The 26,656-nt window shown below is 50.6% G+C and overlaps 1 protein-coding gene across 6 annotated transcripts in view; it reads right to left on the bottom strand.

Annotated features, from left to right (window-relative positions):
- GALNT16 (polypeptide N-acetylgalactosaminyltransferase 16) overlaps positions 1–26,656 on the bottom strand; it is a 99,449-nt gene that overhangs the window by 18,593 nt on the left and 54,200 nt on the right. For all 6 annotated transcript variants that reach the window (XR_010123742.1, XM_063651736.1, XM_054447418.2 and 3 more), the window contains 10 exons: positions 19,796–19,953; positions 15,931–16,029; positions 15,316–15,383; positions 14,693–14,758; positions 12,145–12,266; positions 9,146–9,233; positions 7,529–7,613; positions 7,098–7,201; positions 1,938–2,064; positions 1,096–1,188 (listed from right to left, as the gene is read on the bottom strand). Coding sequence is in view for 5 of the 6 variants with exons in the window: in XM_063651736.1 (XP_063507806.1) it covers positions 1,096–1,188; positions 1,938–2,064; positions 7,098–7,201; positions 7,529–7,613; positions 9,146–9,233; positions 12,145–12,266; positions 14,693–14,758; positions 15,316–15,383; positions 15,931–16,029; positions 19,796–19,953 (1,010 nt within the window). In the remaining variant the exon portion in view is untranslated. The remainder of the gene's footprint in view (positions 1–1,095; positions 1,189–1,937; positions 2,065–7,097; positions 7,202–7,528; positions 7,614–9,145; positions 9,234–12,144; positions 12,267–14,692; positions 14,759–15,315; positions 15,384–15,930; positions 16,030–19,795; positions 19,954–26,656) is intronic.

Raw genomic sequence — 26,656 nt, 5'->3', positions numbered from 1 at the left:
AGGAGTTCGAGACCAGCCTGGTCAACATGGTGAAACCCCATCTCTATTAAAAACACAAAAAATCAGCTGGGCATGGTGGCACGTGCCTGTAATCCCAGCTACTCTAGAGGATGAGGCAGGAGAATTGCTTGAACCCAGGAGATGGAGGTTGCAGTGAGCCTAGACTGTGCCACTGCACTCCAGCCTGGGTGACAGAATGAGACTCCATCTAGAAAAAAAAAAAAAATTCCACAAGATTCCAATGCCAAACTTGAATTCGCCACGCATCAAGTACCACATTGAATCTAAGCAAATGAAGTGATATGTAGGCATTGTATTAGGTATTATAAGTAATCTAGAGGTGATTTAAAATATTCAGGAGGTTGTGCATAGGGTATGCAAGTACTACATTATTTTATTTCAGGGACTTGAGCATTTGTGTGGATTCTGGTATCCATGGGGGGGTCCTGGAACAAATCCCCTGCAGATGCAGAGAGGCGACTGTACATGTGTAGGTACATGCATGCACACACATGCACCCACAACTGAAATAAGAGTTTCATAAGGACAATAGTAACCCTTAACTGCAATCAACTCTTATTTTCTATCCTGCTCTGTACTAATCTAATCTATAGTGTTCTACTTCTCTCTCTCTCTTTTTAAATGCTGGTCACAACCCACTAAATTGATTTCACAACCCATCTGCATTTTGAAAATGCTTAACTAGACCATAGTCCTAACAGTCCGTGACAGGAAAATAGGCTAACAGATGTCAATTTTGAACAGGGAGTGGAGGCAGAACCCCAAATGCTTTCTGCAGGCAGCCCCTTCCTAAGCAGTTCCACAGATGCCTGTTCTTCTGCAGGCAGCTGTGGACAGGCAGCTCTTTTTCATAAGCGAACCTTCTCTCCCCATGAGATTTCACGCTCCTCAAAGCCTAAGGTCTTGTCTCTGAGGTTGCATTCCCTCCCAGAACCCAAAGAAGCCCATTAGAGTGGGAGCTCAGTGGCTGGGGAGGTGGTGGGTGGTTCCCTGGCGTACACACCACTTCGTATTTTGCTGGGGTTGTGCTAATGTGGGTAGAGGGAGTCAGACAGTGGAGCTGGGGGGGCCCACCTGCCGAAGGCCTTCCCAATGGCTGAGGGCCGGGCCTCATAGTAGTATTGCTTGTATTCATCCATCCACACTTCTGCAGTGCGCTTAGTATTCCTAAAAGGAGAGGAAAGAGTAAAATAAGGTCACCAGGGAAGCAACAGGGTTAGCGGTCAGGATCAAGGTTAATTGATCCATGAATACAGGACAATGAGAATCTCAGGAGCAAGGTGATACTTGGATGGTATAGATTAGCACAATCCTTTTGGAAGACAGTCTGTCAATACCCATCGACTTTGTAGGTATGCAGCTAGACTTGGGCAGCTGCTGCTCCAAACCCTGTACAAATAAGCATGAGCTCAACAAGGTGAAGAACCATCCACATGTACGAGGGTGCTCATGACAAGTCCCTCATCCTCCCCTGCCAACCTCCTCAGGAGAGCAGACCAGGGAGTGGTCTTCTAGGACATTGTCCACTCTCCCTTGAAACTAGTGCACCCTATAGCTGGGGATAGGGATGGACAGATGGTTGATCAAGTCAGGGTTGGGACACTGGCATCCATGACCAGCACTCGGGGCTCCATGAGTGGAGAGCATGGCTTAGTTGGGGATTTGGCCAATTTTCCGAGACTCATATGGACAAAGGAAGTCCATATGAGTCTTAAGGCAAGAGAGACCCGGTGGCAACTCCCTCCACCCCTGAAGGTACCTGCAATCCCAGGATGTTACCAGAGGGGGCAAATGGGGAAACTGAGGCCCAAGAAGTGAGGTGGCTGCCCACAGTCACATAGTGATGACTGGCAAGGCTGGGGGCTTGGGCCTTGGTATCCTCCTCCGAGTCCCGTGCTCCTTTCTTGGTGACCTACCTGATGTAGGTGAGGGCATTACCCTCAGGGAAGTTGTAGGGGTGCCGTTTCCTGAAGACATGGCCCACCCGGCTGCAGGGGACGATCTCCAGACTGCCACCACACATCCACACCCTGAAGGAGAGCTCTGCAGGAAATGGTAGCCGTCAGGAGGAGGAAGGGGTTCCTTGGCAAGTGAGGGTGGGAAGGGGCTGGCTTCCCTTCCCTTTGGTGTCTCACTGGAGGTACATGTTGGGGTCGGGGCTCCTGGGCCTGCTCAAATGGAGTGCTCCCACTCCTTGCACGTGTTCCTGACTGCCCCCTCTACGTGTGTGTGTGCACATGCACACACACACACACACACACACACACATTTACACATGATCCCCGTGGCCCATTCTAGGAAGAGCAGTGGAAAAAGCTTGAAGGAACACCAAGAACATAAGTAGAAGGAAAACAACCAAACAGGGGCATCATTTCCAGGCTCTGTCTAGAAATCCCCAGCCAGACATGAGCTAAGGAAAAACACATCTGCTCATCAGCCATCTCTGTGCACCCACGAGGTCGGAAAACCAGCCGCCAACCAAACCACAGGCTGCTCCAGCTGGCACCTCTTGGGCTGGCCCCAACCTCCCTCTTGACCCAGTTGGTCTCCTTGTACAGGCTCTCACTGGCCCTCTTGAGCCATGCCTCCCTTTGACAGCAGTGGTGGAGCTGAACCAGCTTTTGTAGATGACTGTAGTCCCCAGTAGTGTCGGGAGAGCAGTGGCCATCCTGCTGCCCAGAAGGGGACCTCAAAAGTTACCATTCTGATCTCTGCTCACCAGTTGCCATTTATGGTAAGGACCCACCTTGACAGCTGGCTGAATCTCACATAATCTCTTTTGATTTCCTACTTTCGTTCATATTAACCCTATGGTCTCTTCCCACTCCTCAGCTGGCCCTAAGGACACTCATGATCTCCAACCAGGCCTGGGGGCTCTCACCTGGCATAGCTGGTCAGGACCCTCCCAGTAACTAGCAAAGGGCAGAGTGGAGGAAGCAGGACTAAAGCCCACCTCTGGCCAGCCCGTGTGCACCAAGTGACGTCCAGATGTGGTTCAGGGCCAGGACTGGACACTTGGCATACCTGGACCCACATGTAAGGATGGCTGTATCAATGGGCTTCCCTAGGTCTGCCTATAAACTGCCAGGCATCTGTCCCTTCTCCTGGTCAGAGCTTTGTGTTTGGCCTCAGCAACTAAGGTTTAGAACCGGGGACAGTCCTCGGGGGCAGAAGATCTGCATTCTGGTCCCATTTCTGCCATCCCAACTTTGTTATGCTAGTTAAGTCACTTCATCCCACTCAGCCCATAATGTCTATAATATTATTAACTATTGTTATTATTATCAACAATAGCCATAACAATAGCAGTAACCATCCATTTACTGAGTACTTACTACACGCCATGCTCTTTCTATCCAATCTCTAATTCTCACTGCAACCATGTGAAGTCAGGATTATTACCCTTATTTTTTTTTAACGAGGACTTTGAAGCTCAAAGATGTTAAATAACCTCTCCAAGGTCACTCAAATATTCAGTTGCAGAAGTGCGGCATCAAGTTCACATTGTGTCCAGCAAGCCACACTGTCAGATTCTTTAGTTCACTCAGCAAATTTTCATTATATGTCAGACACTGCTCTAGATTCCCTTGTACTCTAGCAGGGAAGTGAGGAGATGGGAACTCCACAAAATAAGGGGCAAAAAAATACAAGTAAACAAGAAAATGCATAAAAATGTAGCATGTCAGCCAGGTGCGGTGGTTCACGCCTGTGATCTTAGGACTTGGGGAGGCTGAGGGCGGCGGATTGCCTCAGGAGTTCGAGACCAGCCTGGGCCACATGGTGAAACCCCATCTCTACTAAAATACAAAAGAAATTATCCGGGTGTGGCGGATAATGCACCTGTAGTCCCAGCTACTTGGAAGGCTGAGGCAGGAGAATTGTTTGAACCCGGGAGGCAGAGGTTTCAGTGAGCCAAGATCGTGCCACTGCACTCCAGCCTGGGCGACAGAGGGAGACTCTGTCTCTAAAAATAAATAAATAAATAAATAAAATGAAAAAAATAAAATAAAATAAATAGAGCATATCAGATGGTAGTTAGGGCCCTGAAGAAAAATGAACCAGGCTGGGAGCTGAAGAGGGCCAGTGGATGGTGGTGGGGGAGGACTAAGACTATGTTTTAAATTAGGCTGATAAGGGGAGTTGTCACTATAAAAGGGACATTTGAACCAAGACCTGAAACAGGTGAGGGAGCAAGTCCTGTGGCTAGCAGAAGAAGAGCATTCCGGGCAGAGGAGCCGGCAAGGTCAGGTCCCTAGAGGCAACAGCACAGCTGACAAGTTCAAAGAGGCCGTGCTGGCTGGGGGCGGTGGCTCACGCCTACAACCCCAGCACTTTGGGAGGCTGAGGCGGGCGGATCACCTGAGAGGTCAGAAGTTTGAGACCATCCTGGCCAACATGGTGAAACTCCGTCTCTACTAAAAATACAAAAATTAGCCGGGCCTGGTGGTGTGTGCCTGTAATCCCAGCTACTCAGGAGGCTGAGGCAGGAGAATTGCTTGAACCCAGGAGGCAGAGAGTGCAATGAGCTGAAATTGCGCCACTGCCCTCCAGCCTGGGCAATAAGAGCAAGACTCTGTCTAAAAAAAAAAAAAAAGGAGACCATGCAGCCCACGTAGAGTGAGGCAGGGTGGGAAGTGAGGGCAGGTGTGTGGCTGCAGGGCTGCAGGGAAAGGCAGATACCCTGTAGCCAGTAAGGAGTTTGGGTTTTCCTCTGAATGACATGAGAACTCTTGCAAGGTTTTGAGCACAGGAGCAACATAATCTATATTTTAAAAGGATCCCCAACACATCTTTGTTGGGGATCCTAACTTTGCACATCTGCCAGCCCCACTCAAGGTGGCCTCTGGGCTCCCGAGTTTGGAATTCTTTGGGGACAAAAGAACACGTCTTGGTTTGGAAATCTCCCTTCCTTCAATAAAGGAATAAAAGGAAAGGCTCAAACCCAGCTCAAAACTGGTCCCAGCGGCTGAACGTCTGAGCACTGCAGCTAGCCTAGACATTTCTTTGAATTTCCTCTAAGAAACAAAACCCTTGCCAGAACCACTCTGTGGTTCACCTTTCAAGTTCTCCAACCACGGAGCCCTTGCCTCAGGCAGAGTTTGAAGTGAGCTGTTTGATCATTCACTTGTTTCTCTGTCTCTAGCCTCAGAAAAAAAAGAAAAAGAAAAAATGGCCTTTGGAGGCAGAGCAAGGAGACTGTGAGTTTCCCAGCTTTCCAAGTCTTCACAGGAAACTGGCTTTGCCAAAGTCCTTCAGGCCGAGATTGAAGACACAAAGCAGGTCACTTGGACCCAAAACACATGAAAGGGGTCAGAATGGAGGGGTCACTGCACCCCAGTTCCCAGAATTTACTCCTCCGAACCCTGCCTGGAAACAGCCTCCAAAAGCAAGTTACAAAGCTGGGGGAGTCCCACGCCCATTCCCACTCCAGTTGGTTTTGAGTCGGGATCAGGCCTGTTGCAAGCCCCCTCACTGCTATTTTCCTGATCAAGGAGAAGGAGTTAAAGAACCCCTGCTCCTAACGTCTCAGAGACATAGACTGTGCCTTTGCCAAAGTCCCACAACACATAAGTGGCTCTGGTAAAGGAGCTGCATACGCCCATTAGATGTGGAGTTTCCGGACTGAAATCTGGAGGGCAGCATCCACCTCAGTCTTTCTACCTGTCAAATGGGTAAGATACCACCAGCCCTATTGCACAGAACACCTGGTCAGGTAGAAGAAGGAAGCAGTGGGAGAGGGCTCTGTGAAGGACTGGGTCCACCAAGAGGGCAAGAACAGGCCACCAAGGACCTGCCCCTGCTCCTGGAGACCCCCAGAATGGTGCTCCCCACTGCCCCCGTCTCCACATCGCTGTTTGTGACTGCCCCTGGGGGCTGCACTGCTGGGTTCCCTCCCTCAGACAGACAGGGAGGCACCAGCAGGGGACGACGGGGTGGGGGTAGAGTGAGGGTGAGTGTTTAGCCCTGACACTCTCTGCCTGGTGCCATGGGCTGGCTGCATGTGCCCCAAGACCACAGCTCCATCGTGGGGTGCTCCCTCACCCTGTCTTTCAGACCTTGGGGTGGTTACAGCTCCCAGAAGTCACAGCCCTGCCCAGTACTGCGCTGTCCCTGCGGTTCCCTCTATCCTGCCCGCACCATGTAAATAAGCCCTTTAATAAACACTCAAGTCGGTTGAGCCTTCCGTATTCTGCCAGGACCCTAACTAATGCTCACCCTTTATCTAACCTCCATCTCACATGCAACCCTGTTTTGCAAATGAAGAAACTGAGGTTCAAAGAGTTGACTGGCTTGCCAGCCCACACATACTGGAGTCCAGAGTTTGGGATCCGATCCCACTTGGTAACCCTTCCCTGGTACTCTGTGGCTCCAACACCGTGAGCTGAGAAGCAAGTGTGTGAGGGTCCAGCCCCCTCCAGCTCCCTACTGGAACACTTTGCCCCCACCTCTGTCCTTCGCTGCTGCTTCAGGGCAGGGAGGGGCAGCTTCCTGTGCTTCTGAGTCTAGAGACTGCCTAATGACAGTGGCCACCAGCACTGTGACCTGCCTTTAACTCATCACCTTATTTAGTACTCATAACAACCTCTTGAGGAAACTCAGACTTTAAAGGGCTTTAACTTGCCCAGGGCCAAACAGCATGCAGGTGGTAGGGCCAGGGTTTGAACCCAGGCCATCTGACTCCATTTCTTAGCATCTCACCACCACCCTCTACCACACACCTCCCAGCCTTGCTGGTAGAGAAGCAGCCACATGTGTAAGCTGTGGTCTGTGATACAGTTGTGTGTTCTTCCACACACATGTCCAGCCATGTGACCACGGGCTCCCCCTAAATAGAACCTCTTTGTTTACTAGCTGTGTGGCTCTGGACAAATTGCTTAACTTCTCTGTGCCTTGGGCTTTAAAATCAGTAAAATGGAGATCATGGTACTTACCTCAGAGGGTCCTTGAGAGAATTAAATGACCTCATGTGTGTAAAGTCCTTAGAGCAGGTCCTCACGCATAGAAAGTGCTCTGTCGGGGTTAACTATAGTTATTACTGCTACTGTTATTTTCACTGTCACTATTTCCCAACTCACCAAAATTCTCTCCCCCCCAGATGTCCATCTGGGCATCATACTTTCCCAAGTGGTTAAACCAGGACTTGTCAATCACGAAGATTCCTCCAGCTATGACAGGCGTCCTGGGAGCAAGGAGAGGGAAGACGCAACACATGAGCTGGAGAAGCAAGGAGGCCCTTCAGATGGCCCCAGGACCCAAGACCGTCTGCCTCTAGATCCCTCCCTGCAGAGTCACTGGGGCAGGATGTCTGGCCAGCTCCCTGGCCCCCCACATCTGTTCCCGTGGCCTCTGTCCACGCTGTCCCTGCATACAGGGTCCGAGGACCCAGAACAGAGTCAGCACTTAGTGCGTCTCAGGAGCCCAAGCGACCAATACAGCCTCCCAAGAGCCTCCCAGGCCCCTGACCCAGGGAAGGAAGGGGTCCCCCAGAGCCCACCGCAGCCCTGACCTTATGGGCCTGGTGGGGTCTGTCCGGGTCATCTTCTGCTCAAGAGGGATCTGCTCCCACTTGAAATGCAGGCTCCAGTCGAACCCTAAGGGACACAGCAAGCTGAGGACAGAGCTCAGGGCAGAGCTGCGGGCTGCTGAGCCCCTTCACTCCACCACCCCTCGGAGTCTCCCCTGATCAGAGCCCTGGGCTCTTCGTGCAGTCCCTCCTTCATTCGAATGAGCCAAGCCCCTCCTCTCAGGAAGTGTACCATCTACTGGGTAAGACAGAAACTACAAAGATAAATAAATCAATGGAGACTATGTCAGCTGGGGATGAAAGTACTAAAAAAAAAAAAAAAGAAAAAGAAAACAAAGGAGGGGTGCCCATACTATTAATATTTTAGTTAGAATAGCCAGGAAAGGCTCTCTGGTGACTTTGGAGTAGAGACCTGAATGAAGGATAGATCCATGCAGATACCTGGAGAAAGGGAATTCCAGGCAGGGGCAGCTGCCAGTGCCAAAGCCCTGAGGTGATTTCCCAAAGGGGAAATGCCTGGCTCCCTTCGGAATCCCACTCAGACTCACGATCTAACTAATGGCTGGGTCCATATACTGGGAGTCCGGATCCCAAACGGGAAATCCACTGTGCCCGCTAGCTCCCAGCAACAGATTCTCTAGAGCAGCACAGTTCCATAGAACTCTCTGCAATGATGAAATGTTCTGTATCTGCATTGTCGAATATGGTAGCCACTAACTTCATGTGGCTACTGAGCCTTGAAATGTGGCTAGTACAGTTAAGGAACTGCTTTTAAGTTTTATTTAATTTGAATTAATGCAAGTTTAAGTAACCAAAGGTGACTATTATCTACTGTACTGAACAGCCCGTCACAGTCCAAAAGAAATATAATGCAAGCCACAAATGTAAGCCAAACACGTAATTCAAAATGTTCTAGTAATCACATCAGAAAAAGAATGTATGAAATTAATTTGGACGAAATATTTTTAATGTAATATATCAAAAATATTGTCATTTCAACATGTAATCAATATAAAAAATTACTAATGAGGTATCTTACATTCTTTCACACTAAGTCTGGGTAACCTGTGGGTTTTCTATGCCTATAGCACTCTTAATTCCAACTAGTCACTTTTCAAGACTAGTCATATTTCAAGAGCTCAATAGCCAAATGTGGCTGATAGTTGCCATACACAACACAGGTCTTGACCATCTCTGGGGCGCACATGTTAGGAAGTCATGTAAGGCCGAGGGCTCCCCACTCCCCATCCTCAAGACAGCTGTCACATCACGGCCTTCTGCCGGGACTTGTGGCCATGATCCCTAGGCTGGCAGCATTTGGGAAGAAAGTGTCAATATTTGGAGAGAGGGAAAGATGAGAGACTAGTCTGGCTCTGCTACTGATTGTATCAGAAGTCTGCAACTGCCAGCTCTGCTCCTTTGTCCCCAGTCCCAGGGCTGCACCCAATCCCTCTTCATTTTCTCTTTGGAGTTGGTGGAAGGGGTGTTCATGAGGCTCTCTGGCACAGCTGGAAAGAGCAGCAAGCAAGAGTTTTTGCCTGCCTAGCCTCACCTACCTCCTTTCATGTCTACAGCCCCACCCCTGGGAGCAGAACTCACCTCCACGAAGGTCAGCAGATGCTGCAAGGTAGGCAAAATTATCCAGACTGATAACATCAATGATGGGACTCACCACGCGGGTGTGGTCCTAGGAGAGAGATGCGACATGGTGTGAGGCCTGGGACTTCTCTGCAGAAAAAGGCCTAGCTGCCTGCTCTGGGGAGAAGGCCTCTCTCAGACATGGGGCACTCAGCACTTCCTGCAGGGTGTGCCCAGGGCCGCCCCTCAACCCTGGCAGGCTCCTGGCAGCTGTCCTGCATCACCACACCCAAGTTCCTGGATGTTCCTATTTGGCTCCCATGTACTCTCCAAGCCTCTTCCTCACACATCATTTTGATGTAGAAGGATCTCACCTACTCCATGAAGTAGAATCTCACCTACTCCATGAAGCCTTCCTTGACTGCTGCAGGCTGAAGGATTTTTTCCTCTTTTAAGCTACTCTTACAATGACAGCCTAGATGATTGCTGGGACAGTGACTCATTGTGCTGCCTGAAGTGGCTCTTCTATTTCTGGTCTGAACTGTTGTTTTATTAATATCATTCACCTTTGTATTATAGTTGTTTGAGTCTTCCCAATGGGACTACTAGCAGCTGGAGGGCAGGGGCTCCGAGGTCCCCATGTAATCTGGGTGCTATCCCTCTCATACCACATCCACTGTTACAAGGTCAGACTCACCACTCCCCGCATCACCTCCCAGAACACAAATCCAAATCCAAAACCTTGATGAATAATGTTGATTTTGCTGGCCTCTTTTTTTGGGTGATAGATTATGTCATATACCACATGCAAAACTTCATCACCCTTCATGAGCCTTCTCATCTTTTGCCCTCCATGGGGGACACGGAACAGAGCCTCTTCTTTCTTCTCCTTCCCCACTCTGCTTTCACCCGCCAAATCCTCTTGTCTGGAACTTGGAATCCAGCTCTGCCCCTCAGTTCCCACCCTAGATCAGGATAACGGAAGCCTGGGATGGGGCTGATCAGTGGAGACCTTTGATGGTTTTTCAGTGCTCTGTGGAGGGCCTCACCTCATCCTTTTTATAGACTTTTTTTGTGCTGAGATATAAAATCACAGGTTTAAAGTACACAATTGATGGTTTTTAGTATATTCACAAGATTGTACAACCATCACCACTATCTCGTTCCAGAACATTTCACCACCCCAACAAGAAACCCAATCTACTTTCTGTTTCTATAGATTTGCTTATTCTGGACATTTCCTATGAATGGAATCATATAATGTATGGCTTTTCGTGATTGGCTTTCACTTCACGTAGGTTTTCAAAGTTCATCCATGTTGTAGCATGTATCAGTTCTTCATTTTTTTAATGCCTGGATAATTCTGTTGTATGGATACACCACATTTTATTTACCCATTCGTCAGTTGATAGGCATTTGGATTTTTTCTACCTTTTGGTTATTCTGAATAGTGCTGCTCTGAAGTTATTGTGTGAACATATGTTTTCATTTCTCTCGGGTATACACCTAGCAGCTCCACTGTTGGGTCATATGGTAACTAACTTATGTTCAAACTTTCGCAGAACTGCCAGACTGCCTTCCAAAGTGGCTGCCCTACTTTACGTTCCTGCCAGCAATATATGAAGGCTCCTGATATGGTTTGGGTATTTATCCCACCCAAATCTCATGTTGAAATGTATGGTTGAAATGAAAGGTTGGAGATGGGGCCTAGTTGTGGGTGTTTGGGTCATGGGGGTGGATTGTTCATGGCTTGGTGTTGTCTTTGTGATAGTGAGTTACTTCTCGTGAGATCTGGTTAGTTTAGAAATATGTAGTACCTCCACCTAACTCTCTCTTGCCATGTGAGGTACCTACTCCCCCTTCACTTTCTGCCATGAATAAAGCTCCCTGAGGCCTCCTCAGAAGCCAAGCAGATGCCAGTGCCATGCTTGTACAATGTGAGCCAATTAAACCTCTTTTCTTTGTAAGTTATCCAGTCTCAGGTATTTCCTTATAGCAATGCAAGAATGGCCTGATACAGCTCCTATTTCTCCATGTCCTTGCCAGCACTTGTTATTGTCCATCTTTTGGATTATAGCCAGCCTGGTAGGTGTGAAGTGGCATCTCATTATGGTTTTGAGTTGCATTTCCCTAATGACTAATGATGCTGAGCATCTTTTCCTAGGCTTATTGGCCATTTCTATATCTTCTTTGAAAAAATGTCTACTCAAATCCTTTGCCAATTTTTTTTTTCTTGAGATGGAGTCTCGCTCAGTTGCCCAGGCTGCAGTGCAGTGGCGTGATCTTGGCTCACTGCAACCTCTGCCTCCCGGGACCAGGTGATTCTCCCGCCTCTGCCTCCCAAGTAGCTGGGAGCACAGGCACCCGCCGTCATGCCCAGCTACTTTTTATACTTTTGTAGAGATGGGTTTTCACCATGTTGGCCAGGCTGGTCTCGAACTCCCAATCTCAGGTGATCTGCCCTCCTCGGCCTCCTAAAGTGCTGGGATTACAGGGGTGAGCCACCGCTCCAGGCCCCTTTGCCAATTTTTAAATTGGGTTATTTGTCTTTTTATGGTCGGGTTGTAATCACCTCATCCTTTTCTGCTATCTGTCCAAATCCTCCCCGTTCTGGAGAACAGTAGGCACGTGGCAGGGGCCCTCCTACCCTCTCCTCTCTTTGAGAACAACATCCTCTGCTCCCTCTTGCAAGGGCTTCCCAGCCTGAACAAAAGCTCTCCCAGCACAGGACCCTAACTCGCCTAGGAGAAAAACAACACCCATTTGTAGCAGGAGCTTTGTAGCTCACCCAGGCTTTCATTCAATTTCATTCTCACAGTAACCCAGTGGAATAATTATTACAATTATCCCCATTTTCAGATGAGAAAACTCAATAAGGTGAAGTCACTCAGGGGCAAGTAGACTATTTGGGCTTCCTACGATGCCTGCCCAGCTTCAAAGACTATCCCATAGGCCTTGGTGCCGGGAACGTAGTGGCTGAGTCTCCAAGGACACCCAGCTCCCCAGAGACAGCGGCTCACCTCCTTCACCCGCTGCAGCATGGGCGGCAGCCACTCGGTGTTCACTTCGCAGTGGCTATCCAGAAAGGTGAGGACGGTAGCTGCAGCCACGTCCGCCCCACGCACTCGGGACCGGATCAGCCCTGCAATAGGAGTAGTCAGGGCTTGGCGCTGGGACTGGGCCAATTGGCTTCCCACCTGTCCCCCAAAGTCCCAAGGCTCTCCTCTCCTTCAGGGGCTGAGGTTTCCTGAGTTATTGTGATTAGATTTGACTTTATACTTCTGCTTGTTTCCTGCCTCCCTCCCTTTCTTCTTCATATCCACCCATCAACCATCATCACTCCAGGGTCACACTGGAGTGCCCTCTATATGCCAGTCACTGTCTGGGCTCTAGGGACACACTGATGAACAGTCACAGTTCAGAGCGTAGAAAGTGCAATAAAGTAGTTTGATCCCAAAGGAGAACCAGAAAACAAAACTTTTTCCCATGGGAACCTCTGAGTCGTCCCCTCCAGCCATACCCCTATGTGTAGCCTGGAGATAATCTTCGAGACTAAGATAGGCTTAAGTTTGTATGGCAGCCCCTTTCCTTACCTTCAGCATGCTATTTAACTGCTCTGAGCCTCATTTTTCTTATCTATAAGATTCAGAGAGATAATAATCCCTGACTGTCAGGATCAAACAAGACGACAGGGACAGAGCTTGGTGCCTGGGAGACCCACACATGTCAGATTCTGTTCTTCTGTGCCTGTCCCCCGATAGCCTCACCAGCCTCATTTTGGGCAGCACTCTGCTCTGGGCGGGGACCTGCCTGGTCAGGAGGGAGGAGGCCCAGCTTCTCCTGCCCCTGCCAGAGTGGCCATGCATGCCCTGTGAGCTGTGGGAGGGAAGGGCCTCACTCTTAGAGCTCTGAGTATAAGCAGCTCCTTGAAGACATTTCCCTAGCCATGCCTCTGCCCCACACTCTGCCTCTAGCTGCCCACCAGCCCGCCAGCCAGCCAAAAGCCCTTCAGTCTCCACTCCAAAAGTGTCTACAAAGCATCGAGTCATAAATTTACATTTGTTGTTGTCAAATCCAGGGACAACGTATTCCCAGACCTGACGGTACCTACAACCCAGTGGCTTGGGAAGCATTTAACTTTGGCCACTTCCATTCTGGTTTGAAGGTCTCCCTCACTGATATTCTTGTGGCCCCTTGGCCTGACTGGTCTTTCTTTCTTTCTTTTTTTTTTTTCGAGACTGAGTGTCGCTCTGTCACCCAGGCTGGAGTGCAGTGGCTCAATCTTGGCTCACTGCAACCTCTGCTTCCCGGGTTCAAGCATTCAAGTGATTCTCCTGCCTCAGCCTCCTGAGTAGTTGGGGCTACAGGCATGTGCCACCACACCCAGATATTTTCATATTTTTAGTAGAGACGGGGTTTTAGCACATTGGCCAGGCTGGTCTTGAACTCCTGACCTCAAGTGGTCTGCCCGCCTCAGCCTCCCAAAGTGCTGGGATTATTTTAAACATATCTATCACATCCCTCTCTCACTCTAAAACCTTCAGTGGCTCCCTGCTACCTCTGCCTTATGAAGTCAGTGCTTTCTTCTGGCTTCCAAGGTCTTCTATCATCTCAATTCACTCCATCCATTCCCCCTGCTGACCAGGACTGGGGTCTCACAGGAAGGGAGTATGAGTAGAGGGAGGTTAGGAGGCTGGCCTTTGAGTTGGGCCCCACAGGTTGGAACCATGGCTGCTCTATTCATCACCCTGGGCAAATTGCTGAAGCTCCTTAAACCCCAGTACCCTTGTCTGTACAACGGGCACAGTGGGCTGAGTACAAGGACTGAAAGTAGCAAAGTGGATGCCCGCAGGGGAGGAGCCCTCAGGAAAGGGGCTGTTAGTATTGCGCATGCCCGTACCCCTGACTGATGCCTTTGCTTGCAGAGTGCACAAGCCGGCATGCCCTCCCTTGCTCCCCTTTACCTGTCTCATGATGCCCCCACACCCCATTGAGGCCCATTCCTCCATGGAAGCTTTCCCTGCTCACTCCAGCTCTCCTCCGATCTCCATGCTATTCATACACAACCACAACCAGCCTGTTGCTGCAGTGGATTCTGACCCCTTGGCTATGTAGTAGCCCTCCGAGGGCAGGGACTAAGCTTTGTACTTCCTTCGTGTCCCCTAGAGTGCCATGCACAATGCCACACTATAGTAGCTACTCCAAAACACGTCAGGATTGGAAGTGAGATCACATCTGCTTTATGCTTCTGGATTTTTCTCAAAGCCTTTCCACACAGCCTGTCTCATGCAATCCTTACAATCACCTTGCAAGGCAGAAAGGGACTGTCTTATCCCATTTCTCAGGAAAGACAGCTAAGGCAGCCAGAGATGGAGCAACTTGCTTACAGTTGTGCCTTGATGGGGCTGATCTGGGAAGGAGAAGAGTCTTCTGCAGAGCCTGGTCCTGGCCATCAGGAATGCAGCAGGGCCATGTTGACTTGGTGTGCCACAGCACCAAGAGAGTGGGGAGGTGCAGAGGATGACACCAAGATGGGCCCTCGGTGGGACCCAGGGTGCAAGGACTCACCTTCCCGCCGATCATTGCGCAGGCACTTGACCTTGGGGATCCTGGTCAGGAGTAGACAGTCTTCCGCTGAGGACGTAAAGAGGAAGGCAAGCTCATTTAGACATGGGCATCAGGCCACTAGTGGTTTGGCTGCCATGAAAATTGCCCTATACTAAGCCCAGGAAAGGGCTGGGGATGGGGATGGGGAAGGGGTATGGTCATCACTACTGGCTGAAGGGTTGCCCTGTCCCACTCTCAGGCCAGACTGAAGAGTGCCTGTACCTATGGCAGTACTCCACTCCACCTCAGGGAGCACCAGAGAGCACGGTTGGGGGTGGTTACCAGCCCAGCTATCATCTGCCTTTGGCAGTTGTAATAATGAAGGATGCTGTTGATTTTCTTTACTTTTTTAAAACAATATCATCTCACTAGTGTCCCATCCAAAGCAACACCCACCCTTCTTTCCCCTCCTTTGACACTAGAGAACAGGACCAGGGAGGGGTCCTAGAAAAGACAGGATCCCTGCCAGGGGCAGAAAGGTGTCTGTGATGGTCAGGACAACCTCAGGGTGCTTGCCTTGGTGTTGTGGGGAAACACAGACAAGGGTGGAATGGAGGGCTGCAAAAAGGAAGGTGACTACTCACGATCTGAACTGAAGTCATCCACTAAAATGATCTCCTGGATCAAGTTGGCAGGAGTTCGGTTCAGGACACTACAGTAGCAGTGGAAACAGAGGAAGAGCCTGGATTTAGGAACCACCTCCCATTTTTACCACTCCCTGGGCCGTGGGACTCCCCAGCCGCCCAGCTCCAGGGCCAGCATGCTGGGCGCTCCTACCTGAATCCTATTTTTGTCTAAGTTCTTTGAGGAAATGGGGAGATGGGAGTTCAACTTGACCACAAGCCCAGGCTTAGCAGGAAGAATCCACCTCCAGTCCACCTCTCTCTGACACTGACAGACACTGCTGGGCTTCCATCACCCTCCTGAGGCCTCCTGTCTAGCCCGGCCTCCCTCAGCTCCTGACACCTGCATTTCTGCCCGTGTCCTGGACATCTGACCTGGTGTTTTGACTGCCGCATTCCTCTAACAGTTTGACTTCTGGGGTCTTCCTGGCCCTGATTCACCAGTCTCAGCTTCTCAGAAGTACAGGACTCAGCCTCCAGCACCTGCTGGACTTCATGCTGTCTGGCCACAGCGCCCAATCCCAATGTCCTCCCCTGCCAGCGCCACTGAGATAAGAGTCCCATGGCTGGACTTACCTCTTCACCGTGCGCAGCAGGGTGGAACGGGCCTCATTGTGGAAGGTGATGATGACACTGGTGGCTGGCAGGTCCGAGGAGTAGGACACAGACGGGCAGCTGAGAAGGGACCACAGAGGTCAGAGCCAGCCATAAGGGCATCCTCAGGGCAGGTCAAGGTTTTTCTTTGTCCAGTCTATTGTGCCTGAGAATACTTCTGCGAGGCAGAGAAGGCACACCCACAGCCAGGCCAGAGGCTCCACGCCTCCACCCCCATGCTGCATGCCACACTGGCCCAGAGCCCAGATGCCACCCATCTTGGGGTCCTGGGAGGGAAGCAGCAGGTTGGGAGACCTTCCAAGGCCCGGGGGCTCTTTACCAGAGATCTCAGAGCCCCCAAAGGGGGCTCCCTAGTATGTACAGGTACCGCACCAGGCCCCAGGATACAGCCCTGACCACACTCTGTCGTATGGTGGGGGGTATATGTGAGAGGGAAAGCTACCTGTTTGTTTGTCCTGATACCCTGGAGCTTCTTCCTTCTCTCCTCCCAGCTCAGGACATTTGGTAGCATCTGCAGAGGAATCACCCCTACCCTGGCTGCCAGGGAATTCCTCCCTCTCACTGTCCAACACTGACAGCCCTGCTGCAGACAACAAGCTGGGGAGCAGTCTTGCTCCTCCCAGGGTCCTGGGTCCCCTGGAGGAAACAAGCCTCTGATAAGACACCAAAGGCCTATACTGCCACTCCCTCCCTCCCCAGCCATCCATAGACACCACATTTTCTGGCCTACTGGCTCCCTCTCCTCTAGAAGGGGAGTGAAAACAATTCATTCCTGCCAGACTTCATCCCTGTTGTTTCTGCGCATGCATTTATTTGCGCTCCTGGGGTGCTGGAAGGTGGCCTCCGTTGCTGGTTTTCATAGCAATCTTCTTTATTACAATTGCTCTCTGACTATTCCAGCAGTGACCATTTTTTCATTATGGCATTCATTCTACTGACAGCAGCTTACAGCCCGAATTCCCAGGCCCATTTCCTGCCCTGCAGAGCAGACAGGGTCAGACAGGCAGGAGTCCCACCAGCCTGGGACCCCCTGGGGGAAATCTTTAGAGGCTGTGCAATAATTCTCCTTTAGAGGGGGTGAAGGGTAGTGGTGACGGAGGGAAATTTGCCTTCTACCCCTTGAGAAACCATGCTGTTCAAGGGCCTATGAATTGTGGGGGAGGGAGTGAGCTTGGCCGGCTGAGCTGGGGTGTGCTGGGAGCAGCAAATCCCTCCTAAGTGTGCACCCTCCCAGTGCTGACCTCCAGGGCCCCAGTCCTCTGTCCTGATCCCCCAACCATCCGGTGCCCAGGAAGGAGGGAATCGGGACAGCGATGTCTCCCTGAAGGGGGCAAACCCACCCACACCCCATCTGAAGGGTGAACTTGACCTCCCCACTGGCTCCCTCCAACCCTTTCGGCATGCATGCCTCTGGGATTGATGTTACTTAGCGTGGGGGTTTATCTGGCTCCCAGGAGCCAGGAGTGTCTAAAGGGGTTTGTCCCAGCCCTGAGTTTTGAGTTTGGAGCTGATGGGGTTTTCTCTGTGATCCTCCTCGGCCTGTCTTATGTGGTTTATGTCCCTTTGCTCCCCTGGAGGGGGCTCCCTAGATTGAGGGCTGGAATAGAAATGAACCTGACAATCTGGAGTCCAGCAGACACTACAGCCTGTGGGGCTGCAAGGAAGAGCAGCTCCTACCAGCAAACTGGCCCCACCATGGCTGGAGGCCTGCCCACCAAAGCCAGCACGTCCTTTGCTTCCCTACACATGTGCACACACACACACACATACACACACACACACACACACACACACACACACCCCATGAGCCACCTCAGCTTTCTTTTTTCTTTTTTGAGACAGAATCTCACTCTCGCACCCAGGCTGGAGTACGGTACCGTGATCTTGGCTCACTGCAACCTCTGCCTCCTGGGTTCAAGAGATTCTCCTGCCTTAGCCTCCCGAGTAGCTGAGATTACAGGTGCCCATCATCACACCCGGCTAATTTTTGTATTTTAGTAGAGACAGGGTTTCACCATGATGGCCAGGCTGGTCTTGAACTCGTGACCTCAAATGATCCACCCGCCTCAGCCTCCCAAAGTGCTGGAATTACAGGTGTGAGCCACTGTGCCCGGCCCACCTCAGCTTTCTGAGAGGGCCCGGCAGCAGCATGTGCACCTCATCAACCCACCACTACCCCGGATTTAAAGCGTCTCATTTAAAAATGTACGTAGCCCCCAGGGCAATTCCCCCTTTAAGTTTCTCAGTGAGCACCTGAGAAGGTTCAGAGTCAGGTAAGCTGGGGGATGAACAGAGATTATCCAGGGCAAGCCCTCAATTCACAGATCGGGGCCAGCAGATCCTCCAGACCCTGGGACTAAGTCAGCCATGGCTAGGGCTACCCATGAAGGGTCTCCTAGTGGAGCTACGTGGATGTAACCTCTTTTGCAGCACAGGCAGACAGGAGGGGACACTGCCCAGGACTGGGTGAGAAAGAACTTCTGAGGTCCAGAAATGGCCAGCAGACCTGGTGTTGGCCTTGCCACGTAGCAGGAGTACTGCCTTACTTGGCTGCATGAGTGGTTTCTGGAGGCTGACAGTGCTGGCGTTACAGGACAGTGAGGCCGAGGTCGGGGGCTCCCCCAGCCCTGTGCTTGCACAGGCTACCAAGCACCCTGGACTTCAGACATGTGTCTGTGAGTGACAAGGAAGGTGCTAGAACCAGGCCCTCTCGCACCCTCACCTCACCTGTACTCTTTGTGCTGTGGAGTAGCTGCTTCAGAAGTAAAAGCAACCTGATCCAAGTCATTGTTGCTACCCTCACACCAGGACCAGACGGAGGCCCAGCCTAGCTCTGAGCACATAGCTGCAGGCACAGCCGTGGGTCAGCTCCAGCAGTGCCCTGGCCATTCTGTGAGATGTCTGCAGAAGAGGGGCCCAACCTAGCCCAGGTTGGGAAGGAGCCTTCCATGGAGGAGAGGACAGTGAACCAAGTGTCCTCAAAGTGAGCCAAGTAGCTCGAAGGGTAGGTGGGGCGGAGGAGGTGTGTTTGGGCAGAGGAAACAGCACGTGTGAAAGCAAGGAAGGAAGGAGGGAGGAGTCGGGGACTGCAGGACCATCAAGTGCTGGGGGAAAGGTGGGTAAGGCCAGGTCATGGGGAGGGGAGGGTGGTGCTTCAGCATCAGGAACTCAGACTGTTCCTGCAGGTGACGGCAGGAAGAGGAAAGACTGGAAATGGTGACTTTCATGCTCTAGACAGAATACACAAGGGCCTAGACCCAGAGAGGGGATAATGCCTTGCTTAAGGCTGGTCACTCACACTGAGCTGGGATGAGAGTGGAGGCTTCCTTGGTCCTGGTCTAAGGCCTCTCCCACCTCACCATACTGGGAGAACTAAGAACAAGACTAGGAAGCATTTCTGGGAGTTGCTGAGGAGGTGGAGCTGTGGTGCAGGAAAGGGAGGTCAATGGGGTGGGGCACAGCACCCCACTGTTTGCAATAGGCAGGGCTGTGACTCTCTCCACTTTAGGCACCACCAGTAAGGCCCCAAGAGCGCCTGGCTCACCCACCCCCACGGACCTCCTTTGGTCCCCTCCAAGGTCACTTTTGCTGGGGTGCCAGACTGAAGTGCCTCGGGGCCTCCTTGGCCCCAGCTGAGCGGTTTCCTCAGTCTTGGCAGGGCCTCAGTAAACAAGCGACAGAGGGTGAGGTTTTTGAATGTCTAAATCACTGGACACAGTCTGAGGAAATCATCCTCATTTCTTAGATACATGTAAAAGAAGACAAACTAAACAATGTTGGCCTTTTCTCAGCCTTTCTTCCTCCACTGACACAATGGAGGCCGTACCTGTAATGGCGGGTGTCCCGGATGGGCCGGTCTGGGCTCAGCTTGTCACTCTCCAGCTGGTTGAAGGCGTGCTGCCTGTAGGGGTCCTCTCCGGCCTTCAGCTGCTTGGCCGACAGGTAGGCCTTCTCATCAAAGCCTTTCGAGGGAGTTCCTGTCACCTGAGATGAAGGTCAGCATCAGAGAGGACCACAGGCAGGAGGACCCTGCCACATGGTGAGCGCTTAGCACACACCAGGCAGGAGCCAGCCGGGTGGCCTCATTTGTGCCTTACGCCAACTCTATGAGGAGGAGACCGTTATCTCCCCCATTGTACAGATGAGAAAACTGAGGCTCCAGAGGCTATTTTTTTTCTTTTCTTTTTTTTTTTTTTTTTTTTTTTGACACAGGGTCTCATTCTGTTGCCCAGGCTGCAACCTCCGCCTCCCGGATTCAAGCGATTCTCCTGTCTCAGCCTCCCGAGTAGCTGAGATTACAGGTGCGCACCACCACGCCTAGCTAATTTTCATAGTTTTGGTGGAGACGGAGTTTTGTGGTGTTGGCTAGGCTGGCCTTGAACTACTGACCTCAAGTGATCCGCCCACCTCAGCCTCCCAAAGTGCTGGGATTACAGGCATGCGCCACCGCACCCGGCCATAAAGAGGCTTTTTAAAAAGCATCCAGGGTCAGAGCTAGTAAGTCACAAGGTCTGGATTTAAACTGGTCATTCCGACTCCAAAGCCCATGCTCTTAACCAATGTTCTTTGTGGGATATGGGGAGGGTGAGTCCTGGAGTGCACCAGACCTCTAAGGCAAGGTGTCCTGAGGGGACTACAAACCAGAATGGACACTGCCAAGCACCTGCAGATTGACAGTCTCCTGGGGAGAAACCTGGGCCTAGCCCTGGGCTAGGCATTATATGAGGCACCCGATCAGTAAAACACCAGGGCTTGGACAAGCTGCTGCATAAAGAACTACCTGTAAGGACAGCAAACCCCTGCAGGCTGATGTCAGAGCTACCAGAACTCAAGTGCTCAGACAGTGATGCATCTTCTCTGGGACTTTTGCTTGCTCCTGAAAATGGCCCCTATAAGACCCACTGGTCCCCAGGCACTAAGTGCTGGGCAGTGATGGATGGTAGATGCCATCGCCCATCCCGTTCCTTTATGGCCACACCCTACCCTGTGCTCCCAGAGTCTCCAGCAACAGACACTGAGGAAGGACACATCTGAAATGAACAGATGGATGCATGCACCCTGACATCTCATTACTTGAACCAAACTGCTGGCTGGATGTTCTCCAGAGTGCCATGAAATATCATCAACTGTGGGTACATCCCAACTCCAACTTTCTGCCCAAGCACCAGCCCTGGGCTGAAGCTGTGGCCCCAGAGGAAGCAGAAAGGAGGGTGAGAATTGCCCACTCACAAAACTCTCACATGAGGACGCTATCACAGGCCTAGTCCTAGAGGGATGGTCGCAGCAAGGCAGCTAGACCTGTGGGGAGTGGATCACTGTGTGGAATGACACTGGGACTGTCACCAGCAGCTCAGGGCCTCTAAGTTCCCCTGAGAGCCTAGCCCCAAACCTCACTGGACCGGCATGCCCAGGGTCCAGGGAGCTCTGATCTCTGGAACTGCTGCCACTCTGTAGCGATGCTACCTTCTAGGGTTGCCTCCTGTCCTAGGAGCCAGTTGGAGGTTCCCTGAGGGCAGAACAGTGAGGGAGATGTCCTCGTGTCCACTGGGCCCACCCCATGCTAGACACAGATGCTCATGATGGTAACACTGCTGTGGCTGCTGTGCTGGAACATTGAGGTGGTGCCATGCCAGAGACTGAACAGATGTGGCGGAGCCCCCAGTGAACTCAAAATCCATTTCAGGAAAGACAGAAGGATGGAAGGAAGGAAGGAGGGAGAGAGGGAGAAAAGGAATGTTCTGGCTTGAGCCCTGGATTGCCAGAAGGATCCAAGCCATCCAACTCTGAAAGGGAGAGTGATTCTTTTTGTCCTTCCCACCTGGGAGAGTGATGGATGCCCTCTTAGCTCTGGGTCAGGGAAATGGAACGAAGCCTCCAGTTGACGGCAAAGGAGCTAAAATTAAAGAAAAACTGCAGAGGGATGATTTGCTGAAGCTCCCAAAGGGAGAGTGTGCACTTCGTTATCCTCCAGGTCAGCTGTGGGAAATAGCCATGTTTGTTATTTAGGACTTACAGCCACTCTGCGGGCTCAGGAAACCTCTGAGTCCTCATCCCACACTCATTCATTTTCCAGTGAACATTGACTGACAGTCACCCATCTTCCAGGCACTGGGGCACCCTTCTGAATCACCTAAACACGCATTCATTTGTTTATGAATGCTTGCATTCACTCATCCATTCATTTGTGCATTCATTCAACAAAGCTCCACCGAGCGCCTCCTATGTGCCAGGAAGCAGAAGTAAGGTTTCTGAGACAGTTCCCCCCGCCCCAGCCTGCTGCCTTCCCCGCTTCATTGAAGGCTTCCTCACGGCCATGGAGACTGTTGTGGAAGAATGCCTGCTCAGGCCCAGGCTCTCTAGAGAGGTTCCTCCCAAGGCCTCGAAATTGAGTTACACATCCTCAAAGATGCTATTGGGAAAAGTAAAGTCTGCTGTTCCCTTCCACAAGCCATACTCTCTGGGTGGTCCAACCCCGCTCCAGGTGGTATCAGGGTTTGGGGTTTGACTCTTCACCTGTGAGACAGGTGTCATGGAAACAGTAGGCCCAGAGGCCTTAGCTCTCCTTTCAGGATGACCCTGCTGTTCCTTGGGGTTGGAGCTGAAATGTCAGTTGGCCCTGAGCCAGTGAAGTGGAGGGGATCCTGAGGAAGGGTAGGTTGTGGCTTCTGGCCACAATTCCATGACCTCTGAAGGGCTTTCACTTCCTCTCTCCTCAGCTCTCTCTGGCCTCGCCCCAGTCACCACCCAGAGCTGTTCTACTTCCAATATGTAACCCCAGTTCCCATGCCCAGACCATAATCATTTCCTCCCAGCTCTTGAACTCCTCCTTTTGCCTTTAGTTCCATTCTTTGATCTTGAGACTTCAGGTCTTTGAATGTCCCATGGGAGCATCTCAAAACAAATTCCCCACTTATCCCAAAGCTGCTGCTTCTCCTGCATTCCCTGTTGCAGAGATGAGCAGTTCCACCCAAGTCATGAATTCACAAAGTCGTCTTTGCTGCCCTCCAATGCTCCATAGCCTGATTCAATGTCTGCCCTGTGTATTCGCAGGCACCGTACTTAACAACACTGGTATTAACTCAGCAAATACTGATTGAAAACCTACTATGTACATACACTGGGTAAGAGGCTGAGAATGTGGAAATAAACAAAAGGCAACATGACCCCTAGAACAGGAATCCAAGCATCTGGTCCCTTTCATGCCCCATCCCATGCCAGGTTTGGCCATGGAGGATCAGAAAGAAGAAACCTCCAATCCCAAGCTCAGAGCGGAGCTGGAGAACTGACCACAGAACCTCACCCCACCCCGACTCCCACTGGAGCAGGAGTCTGCAGATGTCGTGTGACCAGTGGATGCTGTTTCCCTCCTCCCCTCTTCTAAAGGGGAACTGTGCTGCTGCTAGCCTGCATTCCGTCCATGTTGCTCACTAAGTGTACTGGCGAGGGAGTAAATGCATCATTTGGCACTTGGCTGCAGGACCATGAGGAGCTATATCTGGACGAGCTCAAGAGACTGGAGATCCTGGGCTTGGAGCCACTAGATGGGACTAGCTTGGCTGCCCTCTCTGGAGGGGGTAATGAGAGTATTTTGGGTTGTTGGTGGAATTCTTATGTCAGGCAGGGGCACATGTCACATGACACTGACATTTGTGCTTTACTTCTCTTTTCCACTAGATGGTGAGCTCTTCCTCGTGGGGCTCCCTGCACCTGGCACACAGTAGGTACTCAACAGGTGTTTGCTGAATCAAGGAATAGATAAGTAAATGAATGAATACCTAAATATTGTCCCTGCTCTCAAAGGACCTATAGTCAATTGGAGAGAAAACAGCAAACAAATGGGACCCTGTGATACATCACGTGACCTCCAATGCCCCCCCCCCCCCCACAGACTACAAGCCCCCAAGCTCACAATGGCCTGAGGGGCTCTCTGGGCAGTTGTCACCTTGCTGAACTTGCTTCCACTGTTGCCCCTTACTCGCTCTGCTCCAGCCACATTCTTTCTGTGGAAGGATCCTCTGTGTAGGGCCTGCAGGGCCCTGCTCAAACCTCCTGCAGGACCCTGCTCAAACGTCACCTCCTCTGTGAGCCTTCCCCAACCACCATATGTAACTCTGTGACCCCAACCCGACCCTCTCATTCCCTGCCCTCCTGCACTGTTTTGCTTCTCCTATGGCACTGATTGCAATCTCACAGTCTATATGTGCTTTACTTATTTATTTTAGGGTTTTGGCTACCTCTCCCCACAAGATTATAAGCTTCACCAGGGCACGGGTTTTCTGTTTTGTCTAATGCTGAATCCCAAAGCCCAGAGCAGAACCTTGGTGATTGTAGGCACTCAAAAGCAATAGCTACTGAATACAGGTGTAATCTCAAGTCTCTCCTTCCTCCTTTCCCCACCATCCCTGCACCCTTGGCCAAATACAACACTTGAGACTGAGGTGGACCAAGCCGGCGTATGGTAGTTTTTGCCTGTCTTGGAGATCTTCTTCCCTACTCATAGGCTCCTGGCAGGACTGTCATTCACTGTCCCCTGTCCCACCAACACCCCAAGCACCACCACAAGGGTGAGCACAAGACCCTGGCTAGGCCAATCTCATTACTGCACCTCTAGACACAGTGATTGGTTCAGGAATGGTCATTTGATTTGATCTGGGCCAATCAGAATCTTCCCTGAGACTTTTCTATACGATGAACTTTTTTTTTTGCCAGCACTGCCAAGCGTGCAAAATGAAAATCTTCTTGTTCATCACATGGAGAAACCTTGTCTGAAAAATGAACCAAGAAGAAACAATCAGAACCAAGAGATGTAAAGTATCTATCTACCTACCTACATATTTTTTTTTTTTAAACTGATTTGAGTTGGGTGTTCTTCTCTAGTGACCAAAAGTTCAGAGATATCAGTCCCGCAGTTCTCCCAATAAATAGAAAATCATTCTCCACAAGTAAAAAACAAAGTCAAACCCAAAACCCAACAAGTGAGTCACTGACAACAATGACAGTCACTGGTGTCAATGATCCATTCCAAAATATCAGGACCGTCTTTGGCATTTGGCTAGTGGCTTAAATCTAGAGTTGGGTGGGGCATTCCCAGCCTTCCCCAGCAGGCAGGGCGGCGTTCAGGCTTTGAGACTGGGGGTTCCATCTGGACCATGGCTCCAGAAGCCCTGGTGTTGCCATGGTGAGGAAGGAAGGTTGGGGAAATGGTGAGTGACAGGCTGACGAGCCTCCCACATCCTTCCAGCCTCCTGCTGAGAGTTCTTGGCTGATGTTTAGACAGTTGCCTCCCTCCCCAGTCTTTGTACTTTTAGGGAGTGCCAAATCCAGCACTTCCGTGTCCAATAGGTCAATCACATCTGAAATGGTTTAAGTTGAAATAATGACTTTTTTCTATAAAATGGGAAGAATTACTGTGTCACCTTGGACAGCTTTATTTTCAGTCTATCATTTCGATTAGACCTTGAAACTTCCCTAACTTGCTTCAGTTTTTTTTCCAGCTAGATTTGCTTATTGCTTCCTGCTAAATTTAGGAAACAAACAGCAAAGAAGAAGGTTTAAAATAAGAAAGGAAAATATTTTCCATGTCATTTTCATCAAAAACAGTTCAGTCCAAATCTCCAAGCCTTGTAAACTTTCTTTAAAACATACACATACCCCTAAATTTTAGATTTAAACAGCTCTGACTCATTTTAAATAATTGTTGTCCAATTTTCTTTTACTGCCAGTAAAACAGGTACCTGCTGGGTTTACCTTTCACTAAATTTCAATGAAACTGCAAGTAAAAAGGCTCTGGCCCTATTTTATGGATGGCCCCTGACTTTTTTCCTGAGTCTGCTATAAACCAAAAACACTTGGTGAATAAAATGTGATTTCCAACCACTCCCCACTCCCCTGGGAGTAAAATCTTACCTGATTCTCTGTCCCAAGTTGAAAGACTGCCATTCATTATGAGAGCTGGGAAGCTAAGCACAAAATTCGACATCTCTGAGCTCAAGGTCTCGGGTTCCAGCTCTTCCAAATGAAAAGGAGAGTTCCACAGGGCCTCCCTGAGCCTGCCTCAGGAAGTAGCCAACCCCACTGGGCTGCCAGTGGTCTCATCCAACCAGACAAGGTGCTGCAGGCTGCACAGGGCCAGGAACCTCAGGTTGGGTACAGGGGAGGCCTGAGTGGAGTATCAAGGGTCCCTCAGACGTGTCCCCATCTTCTGCTGCACATTGCCTCAAAAGTGGCAATTATAGAAGTGACTGGCCAGGGCTTTGAATTCTCATGGCCCTGGTATAGAATGGCAGTTCTTACTGCTCTCTGGCCTTGGAAAGTCACTTGCCCTTTCTGAACATGTTTCTTCTTCATCTGGAAAATGGAAATTATCAAGAATGCAATGTATATAATGTGCTTTGCACATAAATTGTGATTATTATTATTAACTAACGAATTATTATTAACTATTATTATAATATTACGTTGTCTGCCTTTTTATCAGTAGTTCTCAACCTTGGCCACACATTAGAATCACGTGGGAAGATGGCAAAAAGCCTGATGTCCAGGCCATACCCAAGAACAACTAAACCAGAATCTCTGGAGGTGGGACAAAAGCATCAGATGTTTTTAAAGCTCTCCAGGCAGTTCCAATGTGCTACCAAGTTGAGAGCCGCTGCTTTGTACAAACTCATGATGGTGAGGGGCTAATCAT

The sequence above is a fragment of the Pongo pygmaeus genome, chromosome 15 (assembly GCF_028885625.2).
Source record: "Pongo pygmaeus isolate AG05252 chromosome 15, NHGRI_mPonPyg2-v2.0_pri, whole genome shotgun sequence".
NCBI lineage: Eukaryota > Metazoa > Chordata > Mammalia > Primates > Hominidae > Pongo > Pongo pygmaeus.
Note: the sequence above shows the minus strand (reverse complement) of the source record. Positions and strands in the feature narration are given on the sequence as shown.